General features: G+C 46.6%; 4 protein-coding genes across 4 annotated transcripts; 1 reads left to right on the top strand and 3 right to left on the bottom strand.

The window, feature by feature from the left end:
• Positions 1–99: 99 nt before the first annotated feature.
• On the bottom strand, positions 100–6,948 carry V865_005570 (uncharacterized protein; the record flags this gene model as incomplete). Its single annotated transcript, XM_066229339.1, has 7 exons — positions 100–507; positions 613–660; positions 717–4,313; positions 4,372–4,657; positions 4,708–6,300; positions 6,375–6,780; positions 6,846–6,948. The coding sequence occupies 7 exons, from the start codon at positions 6,946–6,948 to the stop codon at positions 100–102; spliced, it is 6,441 nt and encodes a 2,146-aa protein (XP_066085436.1).
• A 1,774-nt stretch (positions 6,949–8,722) lies between these two features.
• On the top strand, positions 8,723–9,875 carry V865_005569 (uncharacterized protein; the record flags this gene model as incomplete). The annotated part of the gene is made up of 6 exons (XM_066229338.1): positions 8,723–8,867; positions 8,971–9,107; positions 9,188–9,289; positions 9,364–9,383; positions 9,457–9,548; positions 9,652–9,875. 6 exons carry the CDS (start codon positions 8,723–8,725, stop codon positions 9,873–9,875), a joined length of 720 nt encoding a protein of 239 aa, XP_066085435.1.
• Positions 9,876–10,070: 195 nt separating this feature from the next.
• Positions 10,071–11,161, bottom strand: V865_005568 (uncharacterized protein; the record flags this gene model as incomplete). Its single annotated transcript, XM_066229337.1, has 6 exons — positions 10,071–10,189; positions 10,278–10,353; positions 10,431–10,522; positions 10,609–10,662; positions 10,733–10,878; positions 10,983–11,161. The coding sequence occupies 6 exons, from the start codon at positions 11,159–11,161 to the stop codon at positions 10,071–10,073; spliced, it is 666 nt and encodes a 221-aa protein (XP_066085434.1).
• Positions 11,162–11,510: 349 nt separating this feature from the next.
• V865_005567 (uncharacterized protein) lies at positions 11,511–13,187 on the bottom strand (the record flags this gene model as incomplete). The annotated part of the gene is made up of 1 exon (XM_066229336.1): positions 11,511–13,187. One exon carries the CDS (start codon positions 13,185–13,187, stop codon positions 11,511–11,513), a length of 1,677 nt encoding a protein of 558 aa, XP_066085433.1.
• Between the last annotated feature and the right edge of the window lie 141 nt (positions 13,188–13,328).

Raw genomic sequence — 13,328 nt, 5'->3', positions numbered from 1 at the left:
AAATACCAGAACCTATAACAAATCCAAGAAAGTACGAACATCCATTCATATACTATATAACAGTAAATCAAACCATTATACCTTTTCAATCTCGACCGACTAGGCTGAAGCAGTCACGCTAATGTTCTCTACATCCACACCTTGACTTGATACCTCGAACTCGCTCGCAGCTCTGCTTGAAACTTCGGTGTGAACAGGTTTGATGATGGGAGGAGCGATCCACTGTCTTCGCTCGATACCACCTTGTACAGGCAGGTGGGAACCAGTCATCAAGAATCGATCGACCTCTTCAGCTACCTGTCGACCTTCTCTGATACCCCACACAATGAGCGATTGACCTCGTCGACAATCACCGGATGCGAAGACCCCAGGCGTGGAGGTGGAGTATCCACCGTTGGGGGTCTTAGCATTTCCTCGTCCGTCTAATTCAACTCCGAGAGCAAGCATGATTTCCTTTTGGGGTCCAAGGAAACCCATGGAGAGGAGACAGAGTTGAGCGGGGTATGTCTAAGTGAATCATAAGTCAGGTCAGACAACAATCGAATGGATTTGCGAATGTGGCACTTGAGGGAATCGGCTTCACGTTACACAAGGTATGAATGAAATACTCACCTTCTCGGAACCTGGGACCTTTTCCATGCTCCATTTACCAGCAGTGTTCTATGCAGACATGATTAGCACGCGTTCCTGAGCATCGAATGTGGCACTCTACTCACAGTCCATTCGACCTTGACAGTATCGATACCGGTCAGCTTTCCTTCATCATCTTTGTTGAATTTTACTGATGAAACACAATACTGTCGTGGATCTGAACCATAACAAGCAACCGATTCTGAGTGCGCATAATCGAGCTTTGCGATCCTAGCAAATGTTGGCCACGGATTACTTATATCTCTTGTTTTTGGTGGTTGAGGAAGGAGTTCAAAATTGGTGACAGTTTTAGCACCTTGTCTGATGGCTGTTCCCAGGCAATCATTTCCGGTATCACCTCCACCGATAACGACGACGTCAAGGCCTTTAGCAGAGATATAGCCGGGTGTGTCTTCTCCGAGGGCTTGCGTAGGGTTACCAGTCCAGGTCTGCAAAGCTTTGGTGGCAGGAGGCAAGTAACTCATCGCTTGGTGGATTCCATCGGCATCTCGTCCTGGTAGGTTGATATCTCTCGCAGCGGTGGCACCAACAGCCAAGATAAGAGCGTCGTTTTGGGCCTTGAGGTCCAAGGGATCGTAGTTTGGGTCGTTACCGACATTCGCGTTGGTGACAAAGTTGACACCTTCGGCAGCCATCAAGTCGACTCTTCGTTGAACAATCGCCTTGTCGAGCTTCATGTTGGGGATACCGTACATTAACAATCCACCGATTCGATCTTGTCTCTCGTATACAGTAACAGTATGACCCGCTCTGTTGAGTTGATCGGCAGCAGCCAAACCAGCAGGTCCAGAACCGATAATAGCTACCTTCTTGCCAGTTCGATGTTGAGGCGGGTTAGGAACCATCCAACCCATTTCGAAACCTTTATCGATGATTGCACATTCGATCGATTTGATACCGACAGGTTGCTCGTTGATACCCAAAACACAAGCTGATTCACATGGGGCGGGACATACTCGACCGGTGAATTCTGGGAAATTGTTGGTTTTGAGTAATCGGTTCAAGGCATCTTGCCATCGTCCTTCAAATACCATAGTGTTCCATTTAGGAATGACGTTGGCGATTGGACAACCGGTGTCGGATTGGCAGAAGGGAATACCACAATCCATACATCGAGCTGATTGGTATTTCAACTCCCCCTTGGTGAGTCGAGTGGAGATCTCTTTCCAATCCTTGACTCTCTTTCGAGGTGGTCGATAAGCTTCGTTGAGTCGCTTGTACTTCATGAATCCTCGGGTCTTGTCTACCTTGGCGAGCTTCTCTTTGGAAGTAGCATCGTCCACCATGGCATCTTCGACATCGACAATGGAAGGTTCAGCAGGTTTGGGTTTGGGCGAAGCGGTAGGAGTGACGAGTTGAGAAGTAGAGACGGTAAGAGCGTTGGCATCTCGAGGGAGGATGGGGTCGAATCCAGTGGCAACGAGATCGACTTGAGAAGCGGTAGTAGAGGGGATGAGGTCAATGACGGATTGTCGTTTCTTCTCCTCGGCAGCTCGAGCAGCTTCCTCTTCGAGTACCCGCTTGTAGTCGAGAGGCATGACTCTGACGAACATAGGCAAGAAGTGGTGGAAGTTTCGCAAGACTCGATCGGCAATTTCCGAACCGGTGTAGTGTCGGTGATCCTCGATGAGACTTCGGAGTTCAGCGACTTCTTGAGGATCAGAGACAGGTCCAAGTTCGACGGTACCGCTGTTGACTTTAGGGGCGAAAGAGTGCGCCATGTCAAGGACATAGGCGATACCACCAGACATACCAGCGGCAAAGTTTCGGCCTGTGAGACCGAGAACGACGACTCGTCCACCAGTCATGTATTCACAACCGTGATCACCGGTACCTTCGACAACAAGGGTAGCACCGGAGTTTCTGACAGCGAATCGTTCGGCAGCAATACCTCGGATGAAACCTTGACCGGATGTAGCACCGAAGAAACAGACGTTACCGATGATGATGTTCTCTTCGGCCTTGAAGGGAGATGACTTGGGTGGGTAGACGATCAATCGACCCCCTGATAGACCCTTACCAACGTAATCGTTGGCGTCACCTTCAAGTTCGATGGTGATACCTGGGGCAAGGAAAGCACCGAGGGATTGACCGGCAGAACCCTTCATGTTGATGTGGATGGTATCTCTTGGTAAACCAGCTTCTCCGTATCGTTTGGATACATGGTAAGACAGAGTGGTACCCAACGCTCGATCAGTGTTGACTACATCACAATCGATAGTGACGGGAAGACCCTTTTGAAGAGCAGGCTCAGCCTCATCGATGAACTTGTTATCAAGTCTAACGTAGAGCTTGTGGTCTTGAGCTCGGACTTTGTAGGTAGCAACATCGCTTCGGAGCAGGTGAGCAGGCTTGAGGATAGGTGACAAGTCGAGGAGAGCGGTTTTGGGAGTTCGCAAAGACTCGTCAACCATGAGCATATCAGCTCGACCAACCATTTCGTTGATAGTTCTGAAACCGAGTTTGGCCATGATACTTCGCAGCTCTTCGATGACGTAGTAGAAGAAGTTGATGATTTGTTCGGGTTGACCAGCGAATTTGGCTCGGAGAGCTGGATCTTGAGTGGCGATACCAACGGGACAGGTGTTCTTGTGACAAGCTTTCATCATGATACAACCCATGGCGATAAGGGGTGTAGTAGCGAAACCCCATTCTTCAGCACCGAGCAGAGTGGCAATGGCGATATCTCGACCGGTTCTAATTTGACCATCGGTTTGAACGGTAACTCTACCTCGCAAGTTGTTGAGTACCAAAGTTTGATGAGTCTCGGCAAGACCAAGTTCCCAAGGAAGACCAGCGTATTTGATAGAAGTCCACTTGGCAGCACCGGTACCACCATCATGACCGGAGATAGTGATGTGATCGGCTTTGGCTTTAGCTACACCACTGGCAACGATACCAACACCAACTTCAGATACGAGTTTGACGGAAACTCGGGCTCTAGGGTTGGAAGCTTTGAGATCGTAGATGAGTTGTTTCAAATCTTCGATAGAGTAGATATCGTGGTGGGGCGGAGGAGAGACAAGGGTTACACCAGGAGTGGAGTGTCGAGTTCGACCAATAGAAGCGGAGACCTTGTGTCCTGGAAGTTCACCACCTTCTCCAGGCTTGGCACCTTGAGCCATCTTGATTTGTAATTCATCGGAATCGGCAAGGTAGTTGGAGGTAACACCAAATCGACCAGACGCAACTTGCTTAATAGCAGATCGTCGAGAATCCCAAACAGGTTTGAGCTCCATAGCATGGGTGAAGGGTTGTCCGTCGGCATCGGCTCCAGGTCCAGGGATAGGAAGAGACCTTTCAGCATCTTCACCACCTTCACCAGTGTTGGATTTACCACCAAGTCGGTTCATAGCCACAGCAAGGGTCGTGTGAGCCTCCATAGAGATGGAACCGTAAGACATGGCACCGGTAACACATCGTCGCACAATCTCGTTCCAAGGTTCAACTTGTTCAATGGGGACGGAAGTACCGTTATCAAAGTTGAACTCGAGGAGACCTCGGAGGGTACCTCGTTTGATGGACTCTCGAGAGTTCTTGGAGTAGCTATCATAGGCGTTTTGGTTCTTTTGCCTGACAGCATCTTGGAGTTGAGCAATAGAGACAGGATCGTTGATTCGCATCTCTGAACCTTGTCGGTAGTGGTATTCACCGCTCTCGGGCTGAGAGGCAAGTCAGCTAGAATACTATCAGATTATGAAGAACTTCATAACCACTCACCATACCAGGAACGGTGATGGTCTCTCTAGATGGCCAAGCTCTCTCGTGGAACTCGAAAGCATCCATAGCGAGAAGTTCAAAGGTAGCACCTTGAACCCTCGAAGCGGTACCGATGAAGCATTCAGATACGACTTCCTCGTGAAGACCGAGAATCTCAAAGAGCTGAGCACCCTTGTATGAGGCAAGTGTGGATACACCCATCTTGGAGAGGACCTTGAGCATACCCTCAGCCATAGCTTTCATGTAGTTTTCGACAAGTTTATCGGCGGTTTGACCGTCTTTGGCTCTGCATTTGGAGTCAGCACATGACGATAGGCTTAGACACAAACCACTTACAATCCTTCCGAAGCGACTTTGTGGATCATCTCCATGATCAACCAAGGGCAAACGGCATCTGCACCATAACCGACCAAGACACACATGTGGTGGACTTCTCTAGCTTCACCGGTCTCGATCATGATCGCAACTTGAGATCGCTTTCTTTGTTGGACGAGGTAATGGTGAACACCACCAACAGCAAGGATGGCAGAAAGAGCCACTCTGTCATGCCCAACAGCTCTGTCGGAAAGGATGATCGTTCTGAATCCGGCCTTGACGGCGTTGATAGCTTCTTGTCTGACTCTGTTAAGAGCGTTTCTGTAACCTGGAAGACCTTCTCCTTTCTCGAACGTGATGTCGATGGTGATGGATGGCCAATCCGAGTTGGAGACCTTCATGTGTTTAAGCGCGTTCATCTCTTGAATAGTGAGAACAGGGGTCTTGAGGTGGAGTCGGTGTAATTGTTTTGGTTGGATTTCGAGCAAGTTACCCTCGATACCAACCATAGTCTCCAAAGACATGACGATAGATTCTCTGATAGGGTCAATAGGAGGGTTGGTGACTTGAGCGAACAACTGTCTGAAGTAGTCGTAGACGGTTCTTGGAGTGGTAGACATGCAAGCAAGCGCAGCATCGTTACCCATGGATCCCAAAGCTTCGTGACCTTCTTGTACCATAGGAAGCATGAGCATACTGAGTTGTTCGATGGTATAACCGAAAGCGAGTAACTTAGGATCGGTACTGAGAGGGGTGTCATCGATCTTGACTGAGATATCTTCGAATCGCTGAACTCTTCTAACTACTTCGGGAAGTCTCATGACCTGGGATTCAACCCATGCACCGAAGGGTTGCCTCTTAGCGGTGGTGAGCTTCAGTTCTCTATCATCGACAATTCTACCTTCTTTAGTGTCGACAAGCAACATTCTACCAGGCTTCAATCGGCCTTTTTGAATAATCTTCTCAGGTTCGATAGTGATGGTTCCTACTTCCGAGGCACACACCATGATATCATCGGAGGTGACGACGAATCTACAAGGTCTAAGACCATTTCTATCGAGATTGGCACCGCAGTATCGACCATCTGAGAAAGTGAAGAGAGCAGGTCCATCCCAGGGTTCCATCAAGGATGAAGCCCAAGCGTAGAAGGCTTTCTTCTCAGGTTCCATCAAGTCGTTGTTCTGCCATGCTTCAGGAACAAGCATCATAACAGCTTCAGGTAAGGTCAGAATACCATTGACAACTAACAATTCAAGTACGTTGTCGAACGCGGCAGAATCGGAACCACCAGTTTCGACGATAGGGTAAAGAAGATCGAGATCATCACCGAATTTCTCAGACTTGAGATTTCCTTCTCTAGCTCTCATCCAGTTCTTGTTTCCTCTAACAGTGTTGATCTCACCGTTGTGAGCGGCCCATCTCATAGGTTGGGCTCGATCCCAGGATGGGAAGGTGTTGGTGGAGAATCGAGAGTGGACAAGGGCAAAGTGGGAAGCGTAAAGAGCGTGATTGAGATCATGGTAGTAGTTGTAGACTTGAACGGGGGAGAGTTGACCTTTGTAGATGATGTTGGAGGGGGTAAGGGAACAGATATAGAATCCGTTCTTGAGACCACTATAGATGATAATCAGTAAAAGTCAATCGATCGATCGGATTTACACCACTATGAGGGGGGATTTGCCACTTACATTCTGTGAGTAGCCTGTTTTCTCAACACGTAGAGCTGTCTCTCAAATCGTCTCTCATCAAAGTGACCCTCCTGACTATCTTGTCCTGGACCGTAATGCTCCTCAAGTACGACGAAAGGTTGTAAGATCTTAGGTTCTTTGCTCTTGGAAGCGGGACCAAGGATGGAATTGTCGGTAGGGACTTCTCTCCAACCGAGAACTCTTAGTCCGAGAGGTCTAGCAATATCCTCAAAAGTAGCTTGTTGAGCGGCAAACTCCTCTTTGGAGAAGAAGACATTTCCCACAGCATAGGTACCCTCAGCAGGGAGCTTGGAGGGGAAAGAGTGGGCTGATTCTCGTACAAAGAAATCATGGGGAATACCAGTCATTACACCAGCACCATCACCATCTCGGGCATCCGCACCGGCTAATCAACACACACAGCGAATTAGCTTTGCGCCCTGTCGAGCGTAGAATGACTTGGTGACTCACTGGCCCCTCGATGGGTCATATTACAGAGGATGTTCCTCGCATCGCTTACAATCTTGTGAGCTGCATGTCCTTTGATGTGACAGATAAACCCGACACCACACATATCGCGGCGCCGGCTCAGGTGATAAGAACTATATAAACAACAGTGGTGTATTAGCTTGAGCTTCGACTGTGATCGATGTATTGCTGTGAATTTGCCACGCACAGATGAAAGGGGGTTTTGAGGTTGTTTTGGAAAGTTTTGTTGTAAAAGAGATAAGAAAAATCGGCCTTTGCGTCCTTTCTATCTGTATGAGTTGAGATCTGAAACGATCCTTTTTATATCTATGCTCCTTTTGTATACGATCGGATCGAGAATCAATTATCTATCAATGGTGAGAAAGAAGCTTCTGATGGTAATGATGATGATGATAAGTCTAAGAGAAAAGAAGCATCAAAAAAAAGTGTGTATGGAAAAAAGTGATACCTTGTCTGCAGTATGGGAAAAACAACCCTCCTCGTATTGCCGTACGCACCCAAGTTGGGAGTGCTCGTACTCCGGCGATAAAAATCCATTTCCAGTATATTTCCACCAACCAGATTCACTGGGTTGCATAGCCACATGGTAATAACATGGTGTTCACCATCGGAATACACCTTCAAACCACCAGCATAGATGAGGGGCCCGTATGGAAGAGCGATGTGATTGGTTGAAAAGTCGAGATCGCACAGAGATAAGGAATTGGGTTCAGGGTCTATCTGTTTTTGCCGGTTTAGCAGAGTGCCCCGAAATGCCATGAATTGATTGGCCATCTGCATTTGGTGCATCGGTGCATCCCCCCACTTCACTCCCGCCCCCGATCATCTCGGTCCGAAGGAACAAGGGCAAATTCAAAGTTGAATTACCAAATACTTCAACCTTGGCGTGTCGCGTTTCTCCGACTTTTGCTTGACTCGAACTTAAGAGCTCCTCATCTGCATGCACCTTTTGTGGTGGGACCAAATAGAAAAAGGGGCCTCGATAGGAGACTGAGCTGGGTCATCCAACGCTTTTCAATGTTTGAATTGGAAGGATCAACCTCGTTGCTGCAGGCAATTCAGTAACATCGAAGACAATGCTCGTCCATGCACAAACGCCGAGCGTGGTATCCGCATGCTTAGCGTGATCACCATGCGCGATGAGCATTGACTGGTAGGTAACTCCTCCATTGCATTGTGAATCTGACTCATAAAGTTACAGACGATGATGGGTCCAAAAGCTGATGAGTCGTCTGATCTGGATTCTTATATCTCATGTACTGACCTGTCGAGCCCACTCACAACCATTCCATAGATGTTAAAGAAGGCCTCGGACCTTCTCGAACGCCCGCCAAGAGTTATCCTTCCCTGGTCGTCAAGGAGAACCTCAATATGGCTTGCCTTGGTGTTTCGATTCATCATTGTGCCTTTGTTACTGATTTACCGTCTATTATTACTCGACAACTGATGTTCTGAGCGATTCTAGCCGATCCTTTCGATGTACTAAGCTACACCTATCTAAGTCAGTTACCATGGAGAAATCTGCGGTATCATCACTCTGAATCTGTATCTATTCTCGCATTTTCGTATCCACCCATCTCATCTTCTACATATTTCACCTTGCTAATATAACCATTGCACTCCTTGCCACTCAATTGTTTACAGAATTTCCCACCCTCATCCTTACCCTCAAACCCGTCTGGTACGGTAAAATCCTAGCTTATAGACTAATACAATCTTTATAACGAAATCTCACATACGAGCTGGACTCGAAATACACCTAACTAGACGAGATATAAGTAGGAAAAGAGGCTAGAACACCACTGAAGCTGGATATAGCATACCAACAGAAAGAAAATATTGAGAAGCAGTCAACAAAAATGAAAAAATTAACTATTGTATGGTCATTCCTCGACCTATGTTTGTTATCAGCAGGAGTCCTATGTATCGTCTCGGCTATGTTGTTTTCTCAACCTCAACATCTGATTTTGGCTTTAATCAAGACACGTATAAATTTTGAGATCAGTGAGTAAATCTACCACCATCACCATCATCACCCCCCACAATATAGTTTTGGTCCTGGTAATTGCGTTTGACTGACCCAGACGAAAATACCTTGATACGATAGTTGGTATCTGCCTTGGATCAACTTACATATTCGGTACCCTCCTATCCCTACCTGCGATCTTATCATCCGTGGAGAATTCGAAATTGCTCATGATGTTAAATTGGTGGTTGGTGATTCTCGCTTCCTTGACATTAGCTGTGAGTTATCTTGAGTCGTCGACCTATCGAGGGGACCGAGAATTGGAAGGTGAGCATGGCTAAAATACTGTACACTGCAGTTTGGTAGTTACGTCTGGATGTTCTCATTACAACAAATATCAGAGTTTTTCGAAATCTGGTCGGAGCAGAGTGAAAGTGTTCAACAGACTATACAAGATAAAGTGAGTGAGATTTTCTTCTATCGGTATCATCCATATCCTTTGATGATCTGATTTGGAACGGTTCTCTCTTTTAGTTCTCATGTTGTGGTTATTTGTGAGTGATCTGTGAATCTTTAGCCTCATCGTGGGAAGTTACCAGGTACTAATGAGATGGTGATACAAATCAGCAACGGTACTTCAGCTGGTGGATTAACGACTCGCCTTGGATTCTGTACCGACTCAACCTTTGCAGCCAATCAAACAGGATGCTCATCAAAGAGTAAGTCTTATTTTGCCCAATCACATCCAATCCTTTTCTTCAAGTCCAGGGCAGAGAGAACGGGACACAATAAAATGACTGAAATTCACTTCTATTCATCCAGTTACATCCGCACGATCACCTGGATCAGATTACACCCTCGAAAACATCTTCACTTCGATATACGGCTTCGAAGTGATCATCGGCTTGTTCTTCCTCGCTACTGTCTGTGTCATCAACGAGAGGAATATCACTGTGAGATTCAAGAGGATCGATGAAAAGAGGGGTGGTGGGGATTCGTATAGGCATCGAGCACTAATTATCAATCAACGTCTAGGTATCTCTTGACTTGCTTACCGGAGCAATTCTATCCAAGCGGGTAAGTCGCCTCATACCTTATTTTCTTTAACTATAGTTAAAAATGCAATGAGATTCCTATAATACAAAACCAGCTTACACACTAATAAATAGTACTGTACATACAAGCTCATCCAGTCCTCCCACTGACCGACCTAGAGGATATGTCCTACGAATGCTATATCCTCACAAGAACCTTACACCCTCTCCGATCTCACCTTTACCTTCCAATAACTGAGCTTTACCCCTTTTCACCAGACTTTCAAGTGCTTTGCGTAGTATCGATGTTGGCAACTCGTAGAATTCTATAAAAATAGTTTACATCAGTACCAAAGAAGTATACATTATCAGTATAATTGATATTCTCGAAAATTACTTGTCAGCCCGACTTACCAGTCGTATGTGACAGGTCTCCATCCGTTATCTCATAAAATGTCATTATACTTGAGTTCAGACCATTATCCATCACCTAAAAGGCGATCATCGCAATCCATGATCAGTCATAATACTTTCTTCGAAGTGAGTTGTCAAGGAAGGCTGACTCACCCAGGTATGTATCAGATCACCCCATTCTTCAGGTTTCTTCCAATATATCAAATACTTCGTATCCTGCTTTGGTGGATCCGGAGCAGCTTCGCCTATATGATCCACCGGATATTCATTTAGCTCAAGGTATACGTATAAACCACTTTGCGGTAGTTGAGGAGGGATGAAGGGTACATACCATTCTTTGACATTGCCTGAAATAGTCGTCTCATAGAGGGAGGTAACAATCTACCTATAATCTCATAATTATCAACACACATTCAGGTGTGTCCAACACTTCAATACTTGAGACCAGGACTCACGTTTTATCCTCTTGTTCTCAAACACCGCAGGTATCTCAATACTATCCACATTCACCTCGAACACTCTTTCGTATTTTGCCCATTTCAAAACTAATGTTCTCCAAAGTTCCAATTGATGATTCAAAGTAGATGGGTTCGGCTGTAATCTACGGTCCAACAATCGCTACATCAGCATGAACAATGTAACACACACAGACATAAGGAGACAGATGTCCTTAGATCTATGTGAAAGGCGTAGTGGTCTACTCACGTGAAGAATGGCGGGAAACTCCATATAGCAGGAAACTCGAATCCGCTCTCGCTTTTTATAGGTCTCAGAGGTGTATTTATCGTTATAGTGGGATTACCATTGGAAGATATCTGTGGGTGTGTTTGGGACTGTCCAAGGGGGATGGATGATGATGGAGTAGAAAGTTGATTTATCGACATGATACTTGTCTATGGATATAGATAACTCAAGTGAAAGATTGTCGATTCTAGTGTTGTGTTAACATCTCTCGTCAAGATGTCGATCACATCTTTGGTTTCATTCAGTGGTGGAGGTCTCATACAGTAAACAATCTCAAGTACAGATACATATGAATTCATGCAAATGACACTACCAACTAATCAATTATATCAAATATCAAATACCACCCAATCAAACTCATCAAACTCATACATATGCGTGTAGATGCGAGAATACCATGTATATTAAAGAAAAGCAACTAACACTATATAGATAACTAAACCAACTAACCACCATCTCTGCTCAAACAAAGTCCTAACTCTGAATCCTTCAACCTCTCACGTCAAAACTCCATAATCCTCTACCCAAAGCTCGACTCAACGAACTCTGCTGTTCTCTTCGTGGTAATGCCACTCCACCTAAAATAGGTTCACCTTCCCATGGACTACTGCCATTGCTTCCTTTACCATCCCTCGTACCAATTCCACCATTATTATTATTATTTGTTTCTCTATTGTTAGGTGTAGAATTGGCTGATGAGGCATTGTTACCTCCGGTTGTAGCGGATGGTCCATTGCTATTGGAATTTTGTTGTCGAGATGATGATGAAGAGGTAGATGGATTAGGTGAAACGGCAGTGACTCTTCTGGAGGCCAAGAGCAAATCCCGATTACGTTCAGCTTCAGATTTATTATCCCTTCTTACTCCTGGTCCTGAATCAGATGTCACACCCGCATTGGCATTCCCACCAAGCCTATCACGTTCTCTTTCTCTTTGTAAGTCCCTCTCGCGTTCCAAACCTCTCTTCTCCCTTTCGACCCTATCCATCTCCCTCTCTCTCTCCAAGCGCTGAATCTCCTTCTGTCTGAGTCTTTCTCGCTCTTCAAACTCCCAATCATCCGCATGACGTCCTCCAGCAGTGGCAGTCGGAGGTTTGGCGGTACCAGCTGTAGGACCCATTTCACCGGTCAAAGCCATCTTATTCTCAACCATATGTAACATCTTTTCGGTTTTGGATAACATCGCTTCCAACCATCTTTTACCTTCTCTGAGCTGTTCGCGATGTTCAGTGAGCTCACGTCGACCCATCGAGTAATGACCGTAGCCAGTGACGGAACCAGGGTAGAACCGAGAGTCTCGACCAACATCAGGTGAAGCACGTTGAGGAGGGTCGAGAGAAGCTGGTTTGGGAGCAGCAGAAGTTGAGACCGATGGAGAAAGATCGCGTCGCAGACCCAAAGTAGAGTACCGAGATGGGTTGAGACCCCATGGAGATCCACCAAGAGGATCTCGAGTAGTCGGTCCGTAAACGGAATATCGGTTCGTGGTTGATGCACCGAGGACTGAGGACGAGGGTGATTGACCCAATCGCGACGCGTTGGCAGCAGGAGGGTTGGGCTGTCGTGCTTCGGTGGTAGCCAGGGGAGAGTGGGAGTATCGACTTTCTTTCGCCCGTTCTCTTTCCCGGTCTATACCATGCAGACCCAAAGTAACAGCACTGGGTAATCGAGGATCATCTTCCACTACCTTCCTCTTCACACCACGAGACTCGCTTTCAGGTGTATCAACATCCATGGCATTTGTATTGGATCTAGAAGCAGGAGTGGAAGTGGCAGATTGAGCAGGAGCAGGTACAAGAGGGGTCTTCTCGCTCGGTCGTTTTTCAGGTGATCGATTCTGACCATTCGACGAAGGAGCCATATTGAGAAGAGCTTCCGCAGCAAGCTGTTGAGCAGATTGTCGGGGTGCAGAGGTGGAGAATGAAACGCGTCGATCAGGTTGAGTTGGATTGGGGGAAGGCACGGGCGGAGCGGAAAATCGTCGATTGGAAGCGTTTGGCGGGTTCAGTTCCATGCGAGAATATTTAGCAGGTGGGATTCGTTCGGTTGATGATGACGAGAAGAGATGCGGAGGGGATCGCTTGGTCAGCTCTAATGTATTCGGAGGAACAGACGAAGGTCGGGAATTGGAATGATAACGAGGAGGCAATGGAATGCTATCCGACATAGTGAAAAGTGTAGAGGGAGAAAGGGCAATAAGAACCGGAAAGATCAAAGACGGTTAAAAGCGAGAGATGGGACTGTTCTTGACTCATCTCTTACCACCAAGGGACGTTCCGAGAACAAAGGTGGAAAGCACGAAGAAAGG

The sequence above is a fragment of the Kwoniella europaea genome, chromosome 1 (assembly GCF_036810445.1).
Source record: "Kwoniella europaea PYCC6329 chromosome 1, complete sequence".
Classification (NCBI taxonomy): domain Eukaryota; kingdom Fungi; phylum Basidiomycota; class Tremellomycetes; order Tremellales; family Cryptococcaceae; genus Kwoniella; species Kwoniella europaea.
The sequence above is the reverse complement of the archived record's forward strand: the minus strand, read 5'-3'. Positions and strand labels throughout refer to the sequence as shown.